Here is a 16,685-nt window from a genome sequence, read left to right as displayed (position 1 = left end):
AGGGATGCTGCTTAGCCCCCTACAGCACATAAGATGCCCCACCACTGGGATTCAGATGTCCCCAGTGTCAGCAGTGCCAAGACTGGCAAAGCCTATTCCCTGCTGCTCTCAGGATTGGACTCGGTATATTTAATCTGACCAGTCTGGGGACACCTAGGTGGCTCATTCGGTGACGTGTCTGCCTTTGGTTTGGGTCATGATCCCAGGGTCCTGGGATCCAGTCCCACATCAGGCTCTCTGCTCAGTGGGGAGCCTGCTTCTCCCTCTTCCTCTGCTGGTGCTTGCTCTCTCGCTCTGTCAGAGCAATGAAATCTTTTAAAAAACTGGACTTCCTACATTTGCTGACATAAACAGGATGATCATTGGACTCTCATCTAATACTTAAATTCATAATATTTAAGCTTTTTTTTTTTTTTTAGATTTTATTTGAGAGAGAGTGAGCAAGAGAGCGAACACACATGAACAGGGCAGAGGGAGAAGCAGACTCCTGGCTGAGCAAGGAGCCTGATGCAGGACTCGATCCCAGGACCCTGAGATCATGACCTGAGCCGAAGGCAGGTGTTTAACTGAAACTGCCACCTGGTGCCCGTTTTTTTTTTAAAATATTTTCATTATTCTTAAAAGTAGAAGCACCAAAAAATGTTCTTTGAAGACTCAGAGAGTCCATGGCAGACTTTGAGGCATCACTTGCTTTCTATCTTCTAGAGAAAGCCACAGGGTTTATTTTTTGAAACTCTAGAGGCCGCGATCTGTGAGCACATGACCTCACTCACGACTCCTGACGCAGGCGAGGGAACCGTCGAGGCCAGGGTCCTGCATATGTGGGTGAGAATCACAGTGTCTCAGAGGCTCCATAGCCGGGCCGCCTGTCTTCCTAAAATTCACGGGAGGGCCTCTTGCACATTGTAGAGAAGCCGCTTCCGATTTTTCAGTCTGAAGATAGTTCAGTCTGTATGCTGATTTACACCCACATCGGGAGAATCGGCTTAAAGCAACATCATGGGAGAAGCAGAACTCTTACGTGGAGGCTGTCTCTGGCGGCGTCTCCACGGCGGCCTGCCGTGAAGTCCCGGGAGCCCGAGTTTCCGTCACAGTGTGTACAGAGGAGGGGACGAGGAAAGAACAGCCGAGCTGCCTGTTGAGTGTCCGTCGTCTGGCTCCTGGGACGCAGGCTGAGAGGTGGTTTGCTGTTACTAGGTTGAGCACTTCTAGGAAGGCTTCCTTCTGGGTCTTCCCCTGGACAGGCAGAGACGGGTCAGTAAATAGGGTGGCGAGTTTGCGGAGTTGGAGAGCGCACTCTGCGGCCACTTGGGAGGCATGCAGATGGCTCTGGAAGTAACCCCAGGGACTGGACGCCTTTCCTGCCCCGTCAGCATCCGCTGTTGATGTGCCCCAGCCAGCCACGGATTAACCCAGAAGGGCGGCCAAGCGCAGAAAGGACCTTTTCTGAATGCCTCCCCGTGGGGGGTGTTTTTTCTTCCATGAAGAGCAGCATTATTTTCCTAACACAGGAGGCCCTCCTCTGCCCTCCCAGCCCTGTAGCCTCATTTCCTACTTAGAAGCGCTGGGTTGTTGTCATGCAGATTATTTCTGGAGACACTGCCAGGTTTTAATTACATTTTAATGAATGTGAAAACAGTTCCCGCTCATAGGAGAAGATTTGGAAAACAGAAAAGCACACACTGAGAAAATTCCATCCCCAGAAGGAGATGCTAGACTTTTTGGGAGGGTTATCTTCCATCTCTGTGTGTGTGCACACACACGCGTGCGTGCGAAACAAAATTTGGCATCGTGCACGTTCCGTCTTGAAACCTACTTTTCTACTACATAACGTCGTATCGCGGACATTTCCCCCTGGTCATGAAATATTCTTTTAAGGACTTTACCTTACTCTATTGGCTGATGCCCATATTGTAAATGGCAGTACTGTTGCTAGGAATAAAACGATAGTTTGATTATATTTATAATTTTGGGCCATCTGACTGCAAGTAAATAAAGAACTGAAAGCTTAGTGGGAAATGTTAGCCTTTGTGGGGCATCTTTTCTTACTATAAAATAAAAGATGTCTACTCACTGCTAAGTGAAGAGAAATCCAAGAAACTAAGCAAGCAGCATGTATGTTCCCCTGCCGTATTCCATGTGTGTATTTTCCTGTAACTGGGGTCAAACTGTAAATGCCACAATTTGTGGAATCGTCGAAAGAGCGAAGTGTTCGAACAGCTCCATGATGTCGTAATGACAGTTATGTAGCAGAAAGAGATAATGCAAAGCAGTAAAGCAAACCTCTTTCTCCTCCAGCGGAAGCTGGTCTCCAAGCAGATTTTAGAAAAGGATGCTGTATAAATGTTGTTACCTGCATTAAAAATATCATCTTCAACTAACTGCTTATTGTGTAATGAAAACAACCCTAGCTCCCACCGAAAGAGAGAAACACGTTGTGAGGAAAGCGAACAGGGGAGGGTAGGACCCACGACACTCGAGTCAGAATGTCCACGGAGAAACCAGAAAGTGCCTTTTGTAGGATGAGGTCATTTCAAGCAGATTTTCCAGCTGCTCTGGCTCTCGGTTCTCAGGCTTGCGTGGAGACAAGTCCCAGAGAGCGGAGTCTTTTCCAGAAGATTACTTTAAGCCATGGAGTCCTCAGCATCCACGCCAGCAGGCTAGGAGGGACAAGAAAGGAGACAAACTTTCTTCCATGTCTGGAGGAAAAGGGCGGTTTTAAAAGAGTTCGGGAGACGATTTCACAATGGGGCCGATGGTCAGGAGAGAAGCCTTCCCCTCTAGGGATACTGGATGACACTCTTTCCCTCCCTCAGTCCACGTGCACTGGGCTCACTGCTCGGAGAGCCCCCGCCTGCTGGCAAGGCGCTGGCCCTTCCTGCCGTCCAGTTCAGCGCCAACTCCCAAGCAGGTCTCCTGGGGTTATGATGTTGAAGATAGTTTCATGGCCCCGCAGACTACGTTGTTTTGGGGTGATCCCCTGCCTTCCTAGAGAATGCTAGCCTTGAAAACGGTTTGAGTACGTGATAACTAAAATGAAACTCCTTAGTGATATTTCTCTTGAACCTGAACTTTTCACTAATTTGTGAAGGGAACCATGATTAACAGCCGTTTCTGCCACCGTGAGATGCAGTCACAAACAGCAACGCTATGAGTAACTCCCCTTCCATTCCTCCGTGGCTTCGGCCCTTGGTGGCCGAGTGTGCCGGCACGCTTGTATTCGCTGGGGCTGCTGCGCACACGCCCTCGGCCCTGGCACACTGCCCTCTGGTCTTCGGGCAGCTCCAGGAGGGGACAGCCTGGCTTTACCTCGCCGGCCGAGGCGCTTCTCCCCTTTCTGCGCACTGAAGACCTTAGATCAGCCGGACGGGAGGGGTCTCAGATCACCCCTGGGCCAGGCAAGGACATGCACTCATTAAGAAACCAAACCCGTTTGGTGTTTGTTTTTGTTTTTGTCTTTTTGTTGTTCCCCTTGTGTTTGAGGCCAAGGAGGATGTTCCCAATGCCACCAGAGCTCGCTTTTATCCTGGAACTGGAGAGGCAGGAAAGCACCTGTTGGAGTTCTCAGCGTTCTTCCTGTCCTGAGTCCAGGGGAGGATGTGGTACATCATGCAAGGTCCAGAATGTTCTTCCATGGCAGCCTTTCCCCTCCCGCCGCGCACACACACACACACAGACATAAGGCTTCTTGTACTGCTTTTCTCTCCTCCTGTTCACGTCTTCCTCCCCAGATGCTGTCTTCATCAGCAGGAATTTACCCTCCTGCCTTCCAAAGCTTTCCTCCTTGGAACTTGGCCACCCCGTAAGACTTTGTGGGGCACTAAACTGCTGGAGTGTTCCCTTATTTGTGTAGAGGAAGAGAGGTGTGTGTGTGTGTGTGTGTGTGTGTGTATGTTCGTGTGTGAGTAGTGTGTGAACTTGAATGTGTTTAATTTCTAGAATTGCCAAACACTGTGCCTCGCATATGGGAGTTGGGCAGAAACTTCTGTGTCATCTCCTCAGACCCCATTCTCCCTCAGCACAGAGAAGGCAGAACCCGTGTGTCTGTTATTTGCGGTCGGTCCTCCGTGCATGCGGCGATAGGATCCGATGAGATTCTGTGACGGAGGGAGCTGCTGCTTTTCAGCGGGAAAGCTTCTCCTCCTCTTTGCACGGCTCTTTCCGGAGAGGAGTTGGTTGGAAATGACTCGCGGCGCTGACGACTTCGTCGCATACCTGCCGGCGTGAGGGCTGCGATGGCCTCGGCGACCTTCCAGCCGCCGAACAGCCATAGCTTGGCCTCCCCGGGCTCCGTGTGTCTTACCTGTGTTCTCATCGCGAATACCTGAGTCTTTGGTGGGGGGAAAGCAGGGTGAGGTGGTCAGGGGGCTCGCTCATTGGTGGGGTGGTGGTTTCGGTGGAGGTGTGGAGTGGTGAGAAGGGCCTTGGAGACGGGGACGGGCAAAGCAGGGGCCGCGGTGACCAGCCCGACGAGCGTGAGGGCCAGGACTCCTCGGAGCGGGGCGGTTGCTGAGCGGTTCTGCGGCTCAGGGAAGCTTCCTTCTGGAAAGGGGATATGATGGGGTCGTGAGGACCCAATGTCCTGTGGCCTGTTATACTGCTGCTTCCCCTTCAGATCCAACTGTTGGTCATTTCAGATTGTTCCATTTTCGTGACATGAAGCATATAAATTAAAAAGGACATGTTCGAGTTCCTGGAGGAATCCCAGTTCATGTAGGCGAAAAGAAGAAGAGTGGGTGCTGGGGGCGGCGAGGAAGGGGCAGCTGGGAGTTAGTGTTCAGGGGCTTCAGTGCGGGACGGGGAGAAGGTGTTCAGGGGCATCAGTGCGGGACGGGGAGAAGGTGTTCAGGGGCATCAGTGCGGGACGGGGAGAAGGTGTTCAGGGGCTTCAGTGCGGGAGGGTGAGAAGGTTCTGGGGACGAACTTGGGGCTAGTTTCATAACGCTGCGGGCGTCCGTCGTGAGTGGTCCACCAGAGGTGGTGGTAGTCAGTGAGATGTTCCGTTCCCCTCACCGGAGACGAGAGACTGGGAGAGGGACGGAGTGTCCGTTCGACTTGCTTGTCTGCTGTGCAGAACGCTGTCCTGCCCCCGAGGAGAGCGCGGACCGACGGACGGCCGCCCGCGCTCAGGGACGCACAGGCTTGCCCAACTTTTCTCATCCGACAAGAAGCGCGATTTCATCTTCGAGCCAGGGCGGGCGTGGGGGCCCGAGACGCGGGGACGGTGCCGTCAGGGCTCCTCCTGTCCACGTGCTGCCTCCAGCTGTTCCCGTGACGAGGGCAACGGGGGCGCCTTCTTCGCTCTGTGCTCGGGGACAGCCTCAGAAGGCGGCAGATGACTGGGTTGGCGGAGTGTCCTCGACGAGGCTCACTCCACGCGCGCCGTATGGGCTCCCGCCCCCCTACCCCCTGCCGTGTGCCTCTGCTGCGGTCGAGCCCTCCGTGCCGCGAGCAGAAGCGCGTGTCCTCACGTGTCGCTGCCCGCGGAGCCCTGGGCGGAAGGCCGCGCCGCGCCCTGTGGGATTCGGTCTGGGCCTGCAGCAGGAGAGGGAGCGTCACTTCCACGCTCGCGAGTGCATGTTGGTGAGGTCGGTCTGAAGTGAAGCCATGGCACTCGTTGGTGTCAGAAACGTAGAGCGCACCTGCCAGCACCGCCGCCTCCGAGCAGCTGCGGACACGCGGCGCAGCCGGACGCCCTGGTGACTGCCACTGTCCCTGCGTGGCGGCGTGGACAGCCCCACGGCGGCGGGGCGCTGGGGGCCCGGTCGGCGAAGCGGCTGCCTTCTGCTCAGGTCATGCTCCTGGGGCCCTGGGATCGAGCCCCGCATCGGGCCCCCTGCTCGGCGAGGGGCCTGCTTCTCCCCTGCCCCCCACCCCTGCTCATGCTCTCTCTCTCTCAGAGAGATATGTACAGTCTTAAACCAACCAACCAAGGAGTTAAAGTGGACGAAGTAGTGCTGTAACAGTGACAGTCCGTTCAAAGACTGTCTCATGTCTGTGTAGAAACAGTCTGAAAATCGGTATGTATGTTGTACTTCCCTAGTGTTTTGGTTTTTTTTTTTTTTGCAGCTAAGTTTTATTATTTCTTTACTTACTTATTTTTTAAAGATTTTATTTATTTGAGACAGTGAGAGAGAGCACAAGCAGGGACGGAGGGAGAAGTGGACTTACTCCCCACTGAGCAGGGAGCCCGATGCGGGGCTCCATCCAAAGACCCCGGAATCATGACCTGAGCGGAAGGCAGGTGCTTTAACCGACTCAGCCACCCAGGCATCCCTTTATTATTTTTTTTTAAAGATTTATTTATATTTTTAGAGAGAGCACTTGCGCATGTGTGCGTGAGGAGGGACCAGGGAGAGAGGGGGAGAGGCAGAAACAGACTCTCTGCCGAGCACGAGCCGCACATGGGGCTCCATCTCACGACCCTGAGGTCAAGACTGGAGCGAAATCAAGAGTCGGACGCTCCACAGACTGAGCCGGCCAAACTCCCCTGGAATTAGGTTGTAAAAGAAGAGGCCGCGTAAAGACTAGTGAAGACGTTACTCAGCCGTGGGGGAGGTGCGATCCACTTACCGCGTCTTCAGAATTTGAACCGCACAGCTGAGGGCCTAGAGTCGGGACAGCAGGACAAGGCTTGTTGTCCAGACGACACTTCACATGGCTCTCTTGCAGGCCGGGGCTGGTTTCTGTGTTCTTCTCTCTGATGCTTACACATCCAAAAGCCTTTAAAAAGGTAACACTGTGGGGTGCCTCAGTGGCTCAGTGGGTTGGAGCGTCTGCCTTCGGCTTGGGTCATGATCCCGGGGTCCTGGGATCGAGCCCCACATTGGGCTCTCTGCTCGGCAGGAAGCCTGCTTCCCCCACCCCCTCTGCCTGCCTCTCTGCCTACTTTTGATCTTTTAAATAAATTAAAAAAAAAAAAAAAGGTAACACTGTGCTGGCAAAAGCTTATGCTGACTTACAAATTTAGAGAGAAATTCAATCCACGATCAGAAAGCGGGAGAGCCACAGGTCATGATCTCAGGGTCCTGGGATTGAGTCCCGCGTCGGGCTCTCTGCTCAGCAGGGAGCCTGCTTCCCTCTCTCTCTCTCTGCCTGCCTCTCTGCCTGCTTGTGATCTCTCTCTGTCAAATAAATAAATAAAATCTTTAAAAAAAAAAAAAAAAGGCGGGAGAGCCAGACCTGATGTAGTAGTTTTCCTACTTGGGATAAAAGAGGGTGTGTAAAGGGAAGGAGGAGCATCAGCCTAACCAAGCTGACCCACAGCCCCCTGGTGTCTCCAGGATGTGGTCGTCTCCTGCGCCAGAGTCCTCCGTGAACATGCGTGCACACACCTGTTTGTGACACGTTCTTGTGGGTGGCGAGTGAGAACCAGGCTCTTGGGGTGCTGGGACGGTTTCTTCTCAGAAAACAAAAAAGAGGGCCTCAGGGTTGAGGAACTACCTTCGGCTCAGGTCATGATCCTGGGATCGAGTCCCACTTTGGGCTCCCGGCTCCGCGGGCAGTCTGCTTCTCCCTCTGACCTTTTCCCCTCTCATGCTCTTGCTCTCTCTCTGTCCCAGATTAATGAATAAAATCTTTTTAAAACAAACAAAAGAAACCAAAAAACAAAAACAAAAAAAAAATGTGGAGGCTGAGAGAAGAAGTGTGGACTTTATTTTCTAATGAAACTCCTGACAGCTTTGTGGAAAGAAGTTTCCATAGGCTCTGGGGAAAAGCCCGCCTCCCGTGGTGCATTTTCAGCGACGGCTTGCGTGCCTGTGTCATTAAGCATCACCTGCCAGACGACCCCACCTTGCCCCACATCTCTGTAAATGCGGTTCCTGTCAGACAAAGAAGGCTGATTTTTCTCTTCTCCAGAGAAGAACCAGCAGCAGCTTTGCAATTCAGAACATTTGGCGACATCTGGAGACGTTTTTGATCATCACAACTCCAGGGGGTGCGCGAGGTGGTGCTGGCCTCTGATGGGGGAAGGCCAGGGAGGCTGTGGCAGGAAGGCCACCCAGCGTCCTCCAGTGCCCAGGGCGGCCCCAGAACAGAGGATCATCTGGCCCCCAGGGTCAGAAGTGCCGACCCCAGGAGCCTGTTCGATTTTCCTTCTCTCCAAGCACCCCACATGAGCAAATACAGAGAACAGAGCGAGGGGTGGTGTCTGAGGCATTTCAGGCTGCTGTGACAACACAGCACAGACCGGGCACATTTACCAATAGACGCGTCCTTCTTGCAACTCTGGAGGCTGGAAGTCTGAGATCAGGGCGCTGGCCGATGTGGTGTCTGGTGACGATCTGCTTCCCGTTTCCCAGATGGGCGTCTGCGCATTGTCCCCTCACTCGGCAGAGAGACCAAGGGCTCTGCACAGTGCTTGTACAACTGACGTGCACAGAGCTCCCTGCAGCCCCAGACCTGTGGGCAGTTCACACGATGACAGCCTTCATCTTCGAAGCCCGCAGCGGAGTGTCTCCCTCCAGGCCACTGAGAAAGAGTTAGGAGAATGACATGTGGTCACCCTTGCTGTAGGACATAATCGAAGGAGTAGAGTGACATCCCTGTCCCTTGATGTGTTCCGTGGGGGTAGAAGTGAGTCCCAGATATTGCCCACACGTGGGGAGGGGATCTTAGCAGGGTGGGGCTCCTGTGTGTGTCCCTTACAGCAGCCTTTAGGGTGCATCCTTGAAGGTCTTCTTTGCCCTTTCATCTTTATTCTAAATAAGCACAAAGTTAGTTCTCATTTAATGATAAACGTTTTGGCACCAGTAAAATGTATGATGTGGAAATGTATGAGATTTCATACACTGCAAGTGTATGATGTGGACCGTGAAGACCGTTCCCCAACAGCCAGGGACGTTTGGGGTTGGCGACCTCACCGAAAGGGGTCCTGGCCTTTCTTGGGTTGGCTCGTCTTGGCGTGAGCGATCTGAGCAGAGCTCTGCTGCTTGGTTGAGTTCTGTCCTCTCCGGGCGTGCTTGCTCAGACGCTACCGGGGATCGTTGGGGCGAAAATCAGATTCTCTCTTCGGTTGCTCCTTGTCCGTGCTCTGTCTTTCCGAGACCTGGCTTCTTCATGGAAATGATGTCGAGGGGACGCGCGCTCTTCTCCCTCGTGGGTTTTCCTCCTCAGTGCTGCCTGCAGCCTATAGGTACAGTGACCATCAGGTTTATCGTTGAAACTTCATGAGTGAGAGGTATGAAAATTCATCATTTTCCAGAACAGCACATGCGGTCTGGTCCATGTAATCACCTGCCCTAGCGGTGTCGACGTGACCTCTGGTCTACTCACGAGTCTTCTCCGTCTGGGCAAGTGCTTAGTGTCGTACCCTCCCGAGCCCGTCAGAGTGCGCCTCGGGCTTCGTTCGTGCTCGTTACCAAGTATGTGGTCATCCAGTGCCTCCGTGATTTTTGTTGAAGAGAAGGTTGGGTTTTCGTTTTCTGTTCCTGAATTTGTCATTTGTGTGGCTTATCCTTGACCCTATCTCAGTCTTGGAAACTACACCAGTGCCTTTTCCTCTTTTTATTTATTATTTATTTATTTATATTTTTATTTTTTAAAAGATTTTATTTATTTATTTGACAGAGATCACAAGTAGGCAGACAGTCAGGCAGAGAGAGAAGGGGAAGCAGGCTCCCTGCCGAGCAGAGAGCCCGACGCGGGGCTCCATCCCAGGATCCCGAGATCATGACCCGAGCCGAAGGCAGCGGCTTAATCCACTGAGGCACCCAGGCGCCCCACCTCTTTTTATTTTTTTGAAAAATTTCTCCTGGATCTATTTTTATATACATGAAAAAATGCATATATATGTACGTATTAACAAAATTATGATTACTTTCATGGTTATTCCATCATGGTTATGATTTTTTCAGTCGTTCTCCAAAAAAAAAAATGCAGAATACAGGCAGTGTTTCAAAACTGTCTTCCCACTTTTTCTTGTCGTCTCACAGAGGGTGGCTCCCGCATCCGACAGACCTCATCGCCGCGAGGTGAGGCTAAGATGAGCATAACCAGTGACGAGGTGAACTTCCTGGTGTATCGCTATCTCCAGGAGTCAGGTAAGAGGCTTGGGTTTCGGTTAGTAGCAAACGCACCTGCGGCGTGGTGCGTGCAGAAGCAGCCACCGTGGATTGAAAAGCCAGGCTAGAGAAGGAGAAGAGCACAGGGCATTCTCACTGAGAGAGCTGGAGGAGAGAAGGTTCTGGGGCCGCCCTGCTCCTGGGGTGGGACGGGGTGTGTGTTCTTTCTTCCCTTGATCTCTCTCTGCCCAGATGAGGTCAGATGGCAGTTAAGGTCAAGAGCAGTTGGGAGAAACATGGAAAGGGCGTTAACGGAGGGGCTGGTGTGTCTTTGTGGTGTCGTGTTTATGCGAGCTTCTCGGACTGAAGACCACGGATCTTTTGAGCTGCTAAACCACACCCCACCATGGGCGCATGGCCATTTCCTGAAACATAGCAGTAGTTCTGGTCTCCTCCAACACTTCTGATTATGACCAAGACGTCACTTTACAGTAAGCAAGGTACAGGCTAGACCTGTGCTCTCTGCCAACTTACGGACCTTGTGAGTAGCCGCTGGCACCCTCGGGCCGGAGGAGGGGGCTGACAAGAGCCTGAGGCGCAGGGCCTGGCCGGGCTTTGTCACAGGACAGAGGCAGCCCTCTGAGGAGTCCTTGGCCGCCTGCGAGCCCGGATTCGTGCGTTAGACTGTGTCACAGCTGCCCCCCACGGCACGGCCTCCACACAGATGAGTGGACTGCGTGTGGGTGCTTTCTTAAATATGCAAGACTCTGAGTTCTTTTCGAATGAACATTGTTAGATTTTTAATTAATTTCTAAAGTGAATATTGTCTTTAAACTTGGAAAGCTTTAAAATATTTCTTTTGAGACGCACAAAATGACATTGATGAGAAACATGGTTGTCACCACCTACCCGCCCACGCTGGGAACTACCCCACTTCCAGGGCCCGCGGGACGCCCATGTTCGACTCTGCGGTGCCGTCCCCTTTCCAGTGCTGACCGCCTGCCCGGGTTTGGTGCTTGTTGTCCCCACATACTTACTGCGCACACGGTGTCTTCCTGAGCCGGGCAGGCCCGGGGTGTTAGTTCCCAGCAGCACCGTAACAAAGTGGGCAGACCGGGCAGCCCAGATGGAGATGGCTTGTCCCACCGTGCGGGAGGACGGATGTCCAGATTCCGGGTGCGGGCCGTGTGAGTGGCTTCTGAGGCCAGGAAGGGGTCTGTCCCGCGCCTGTCTCCCGGCTTCGGGTATGTCGCCCGCCGTCTCTGCTGTTCCTTGGCGGCGGCATCACGCCTCTGTCAGTCCTCATTGCCACGCGGCCTCCTCCCCGGGTGCCTGCTTCTACCTCTGTCCGAGCGTGTTCTGTTTCTCCTCCTGGATTAAGGCCTCACCAGACTCCGGTATAACCTGGTCTTAACGCATTAGATCTGCACAGAGACCCCCGTTTCCAGATGAAGCCACTTTCTGAGCTGTGCCGGGGGCCTGGGACTTAGGGATTTGGGGCAGGACACGGTTCAACCCACAGCCAGTGGCCTTGTGCGTTATTTAAACTTCCTACGCTTGGTATCCTATTGTTTATGTTCTGCAACTTGATTTTTCAAGAAGGGAACCAGTTCCTGGGCCCTTCTACCTTCCGGAGACACACGGACGAGACTGAGGGGAAACCAGCTTGTGAGCCCCTGGGTCTGGGCTCATCCAGAGTCAGCCTGGAAGGCTTAGCAGGGCAGGTGTTCCATCCAGACCCTTGAACAAGTTCTGGACCCCACTAGAGCCTCTCCTTCTCTGCAAGTAAAAAAATGCAGTGGTTATCCTGGGCAAAACTCATGAGCACTGGACATGTGGCGTGTTATAGACAAACACGTCTCCCCGTCCGATCCTGGATCTCTGTCCCTGGGGACCCCAGCCAGCATTTTTCATGGGAAGTGTGCATTCTTCCTCCTTATATATTAGGTCACTCGAATCGGCTGTTGCCCGACACAGTGTGAGAGAAATTGATAAAACGTATATGACCCCCAGCCCTGTGGATCTGGGGAGTCACTGGCACCTGTCACTCACCCTGAGGAGTCGGGGGAACTGCCCGCCGTCCTGTGGACTTTGAGCATTGAATTCGAGAGCCCTTTCTGTGTACACCCTTCAGTACGAAGATAGGATGGAGGCAAAAATACGGTCAGAATGTGTGCGGAACTCACAGGCTGAACGTCAGGATAATAAATAAGTGATGTGAAAACTGTGTGCCTGGCCTGGGGGACGGAGGCGGGGCGGGGGCGGTCCCTGGGGCTTGAGGTCCAGGGCAAGGGCAGTGCTGTCCTCTTTGAATAAATACGGAGACCATCCCTCCCCCAGAAAGGCCACCCTTCCTTTGTCCTGTGTGTTTACGCTTGGCTCCTCTGTCACCAGGCGGCTGAGGAGGGAGTCTGGGGACAGGAGGACAGGATTTCACCGGTGTGGGTTTCTAGGTGCGAACACTCCGGTCCAAGTCCTTTCATACACGTGTGGCGTGTGTCTTCCAGAAAGCCAGGCCTCTCCTGTCCTCTGAGGAGCGCGTGAGTCCTAGAGTGGACTGCAGGCCCCCATGAGGACGTGTTCCAAAGCAGGCGGAGAAATACCAAGAGGTCTTTTTGGGGTCATTGTCTGTGTTTTTCTCCAGCCTCCAAGTTTCGGTTTGGCACATCTCTCTCGAGCGCCCACCCAGTGCAAAGAGCGTCTTCCCAGCCTGTCAGAGTCTCCTTTCTCGCTCCGGGGTTGGGGGGTTGCGGAGAAGACACACATTCCTCCATCGGGCCTCCCCTTCAGGCATCTCTGCTCTCCCCCGCATACCTACAACCGCTCATCGGAAATAAGCCCAGTGTCCCCGTAGGTGACTCATTCTTCAGCGCCTCCCCATCTGGCTTTCTCTGCCAGAAGGCACCAGGAGGTTCTCTCTCGGCAAGGCCTGTGCAGCAGGCTCCATCCGTATGCCTTGTGTGGTGCGGAGGAGGGAAGGATGGAGGGGGCGGTGGGTTGGGGATGGCCTCAGCTGGTTCTCTGGTCCATGTGCTCTTTGCTTTGGTGGTCGGAGACAGCCCCAGAAAGTTCCCGCCCACCTGCTCGAGGGCAGTGAGGAGCAAGTTCCCTAGAACCCCGGGTGTTCCTGGTCTGGCCTCCTGAGTTAGAGGCGAGAGCCTGCCTTCTCCGTGCTGGGCCGCAGGTGCCATCCCTGGCCGTCCTGTCTCCAGCACCTTCCATCCTCGTCCCGTTCCCATATCCGCTGTCGGTGCGGATGCCGGGAGACCCCACAGGAACCTTTCTCTCCTCGAGAGCGGGAAGCCGTGTGTTGAAGAGGACACCTTCCCGGGTGGGAGAATCCAGGTCACCCGTCTACAGACTGGGGAAACGAGCCTCAAAAGCGGGTTTGCTCCCTTACTCTGCCCACGAGTGGTAGCCTCAATGTCATCGTAGGTTCTTCTCTGGCCCTCCCTCCCCCGGAAGCACGGCAGTAGATAGTACACCCAGACATGAACCCCGCAGCCTGCAAGGAAGGTGTTTCTTTTGGGACCGTCATTAGTTGTGTGGAGCCAGGGCCTTGCCCCTACATGCGCTTGCCGACTGCCATGGACTTGTGAGCCCGCCCGGTCCTGGCGTCACGGCGTTCTGGAAGAAGACACTGCCAGTCGGCAAGCGAGGCTTGGCAGCGAGGCGGGAGGAACCTGGAAGTGCCGACTGTGGCACCAGAGCGGCCGAGCTGGACTGCTTCGGAGCTGTGGCAGTCCAGCCTCGAGGGCTAAGGCTTGGCTGGCCTCTGCCTTATGCGCCGCCCCCCCCGCCCCCCGCCAGCCCACCGCACCATCGCAGGGAGCAAGGCGGAGGAACGGGCTGCAGCCTGCACGGGTGTGAGCAGCTCCTGCACAGACTGTGTGAGTGGCCGGTTGCTTGTCCTGCTTTTCTCTGAACGTAGCACGGGGGTCTGACGCCCCCTCCAGCTCCGCGTGAAGAAGGGAGAGCATCTGTGAGTCTCTGTGAGTCCGAGGGTTTCCTCCGGGGCTTCGTCCCCAGAGCCAGACTACGAGGGAGAGTTCTCCCAGACCCAGCTGGCGAGGGAGTCCGTGGGCACCGGGCGCTGCCGGAAGGCGGCCCTGCCACCAGCGGGGAGGGCGGCCGCCTGGGGTTGCCCAGACCCTGCCGGTGAAGGAGCCGAAATGCTCGGCTTTGGCGGGTTTCTCAGGGAGGGGAGTGTCTGTGCCTCGTCGCGTTGGCCAGGCCAGTCCGTGTCTGCTGGGGGGAAAGAGGGTCCGTGCGGCTGGGTCGTGGTCACGGTCGCGACTGGAGACGAGAGACGGGCGGGGGGGTTGGAGCCAGGTTTTCCACAGTGGTTACGTGGTGACCGGACTGTTTCTCTGCGGGCTCTCGTTCGGCGTCGTGAGCTGGAGAGGCCTTCACGCTGTCGGAGGTGCCCGCAGCCGGTTCTCCGTCGCCGCGTCCTGTTCCGTTTCAGGAGTGCGTAGCCGTGGACGTGTCGGTTCTCCCGTTGAAGAACGTCGGGGTTGTTTCCGGGGTTTGACGATCACGGCTACGGCTGTTGCAGACATCGGCGAACAGTGTTTCCACGGGAGCGTAGGCTTCCGTTGCTCCTGGGGAAGCATCTGGGCGTGGGGTTGCTGGCCCGCGTGGTCAGCGTGGGCTTCTCTCAGAAGCCACTGCGGGCTTCTCCGTGCGTCCGGGCAGGGGGCCCGCGAGAGAGGGCAGGGGGTTTGTTGCGACTGCGGGAGCCGGGCTGACTGTGCCCGTGTCGCGGGGCTGCGCTGGGAAGGGGCTGGAAGGACGGCAGCCCGGCAGGCAGGTCAGCAGGATACTGGTGACGCTTTCCGCTTCCTCCTCGGCTTTAAAATTAGCCTTCGCGACCTGTCCGGGGTCACGGCTTCCACCGCGGACTTCCGCCCGGAGCTGCCGAGTGATGGAGCGGCCACAGACGCAGCCTGTCTCCTCGCTCCGCAGCCCGGGGACACGACGGGGCGCCAGGACTGGCCGCACGCCCGTCTGCGTGGTTTTCCGGGCCGAGAGCGCGGTTCCCGCAGCCCTGCTCACACACTGCGCAGGGCGGCTGCGGAGAGCTTGCCCGCTGCCCTGCTCACACACTGCGGGACTCCGGCGGCTGCGGAGAGCTTGCCCGCTGCCCTGCTCACACACTGCGCGACTCCGGCGGCTGCGGAGAGCTTGCCCGCTGCCCTGCTCACACACTGCGCGACTCCGGCGGCGCCCCACCTCGAGTTTTGGGACTGAGCGCCGCAGCCCCCGAAGAAGAGGCGGAGGCTTCACAGAACCGTGGGACGATGGTTGCTGGTTCTGCTGGCGACAAAGAAAACACCCGTGAGGAATGTTTTGTCGGGTGGTGGGTGTGTTTCCAGGCTGTGCGCCCCGAGGGGCGTCATTTCAAAGATTTCAGGTAGTAAAAGCAGTTTATCCTTGCGGGCGATGGGAAAACCTGATTTATCCTATCTCAGAAATCGCCGGGTGGATGAACTTCTTTCTTCGTTGGGAAGGGTTTCAAGTGTGATTGAGAACTCCTTGAACAGAGAGCTGCTTCTCTGGTCTGTCATGATTTGTCGTCAAGAGACCAATTTATTAAACCCGTTTATCATTCCCGTTAACGTCACCATGCGTTCCTTATTCACGGAGAAGCGCTGGCTGTTCTCTAAAGTGAAAATCTGCTTGTTAGACGGGGTCTGTCTTCTGAAAGAGCCGTGTCTACACACGTGTTGACTCACTACGTAGAATTGGGCATGTTTCCTTGGATTTACATAATGTACACATAGTTCCGTATTACGTGTCGTCCTTGGATTGTTCTAGATTACATGTCATCCAAGGAAGATAGTGAAATACCAGTGCTTGGAGTTTCCAGCTTTATAGCAGCACTTAGGTGCCATTTCTCATTCGTTTTGTGGGGCTTCTAGGCCAAGACAGAGGTAAAGATTTCCTTGCCGGCTGCCAAGCGCCCTTTCATGCCCTGATGCCCCAGGATGCACGAGGTCAGCGTGGTTAGGACCTAAGAGGAGAGCGAGTGAGGCTTAGGCGGCATTTTTGTCTGCACAGCAAGCCCCAGGACAAAGCTAAAGGTCGTTCTGTTCTAAACACACAGGGAGCTTTTACTTTCTGGAGAGATTACGGAGCCGTTTCAAAATCAGGCCTGTGTGCACAGCGGCTTCCTGGGGCCAGGTTGAGGAAGGAGCCTGTTGGGTTAAGCGAGAGAGCCAGGCTGTGCTGGGGGAACCAGCCAAGGCCCCTCAAGGGTGGAGCGGGGCTGAGGGAGCGGATCTCCTCTTTCCTGGGGGGGAAGGGGCACCCTCAGCAGATGCCCGGCTCTTTGCTCAAACAGTATGAGGGTACAGAGCTCTCCTCAGATACACCACCAGCTGATGTAGGGCCTTTGCAATGGTACTTTTTAATCTAATGGAGTTTTTTGAAAGATTTTATTTACTTGGGCAAGTGAGCGAGAGCGAGGGAGAGCATGAGCGGGACAGGAGCAGCGGGCTCCCCCCGAGCAGGGAGTGCCATGTGGGACCCCATCCCGGGAGCCTGAGAAAGCACGGAGGTTACTGGGGCTCAGCGGGTGGGACGGAGGCTTAGTGTTGGGTGGGGACAGAGTTTCTCTTTGGGCAGATGACAGAGTTCTGGAGAGGCATGGCGGGCTGTTTGCACCGCAGTGGAAAC

At 55.0% G+C, this 16,685-nt stretch overlaps 1 protein-coding gene across 4 annotated transcripts in view; it reads left to right on the top strand.

Moving 5' to 3' along the window:
• Positions 1 to 16,685, top strand: part of TBL1X (transducin beta like 1 X-linked) — a 196,306-nt gene that overhangs the window by 141,736 nt on the left and 37,885 nt on the right. For all 4 annotated transcript variants that reach the window (XM_044235564.1, XM_044235566.1, XM_044235567.1 and 1 more), the window contains one exon: positions 9,936 to 10,043. In XM_044235564.1, coding sequence (XP_044091499.1) covers positions 9,986 to 10,043 — 58 coding nt within the window. In that variant the 5' untranslated portion in view covers positions 9,936 to 9,985. The remainder of the gene's footprint in view (positions 1 to 9,935; positions 10,044 to 16,685) is intronic.

This window comes from Neovison vison, chromosome X, assembly GCF_020171115.1.
Source record: "Neovison vison isolate M4711 chromosome X, ASM_NN_V1, whole genome shotgun sequence".
In the NCBI taxonomy this organism is placed as follows: Eukaryota; Metazoa; Chordata; class Mammalia; order Carnivora; family Mustelidae; genus Neogale; species Neogale vison.
This window is presented reverse-complemented; position numbering and strand designations above follow the sequence as displayed.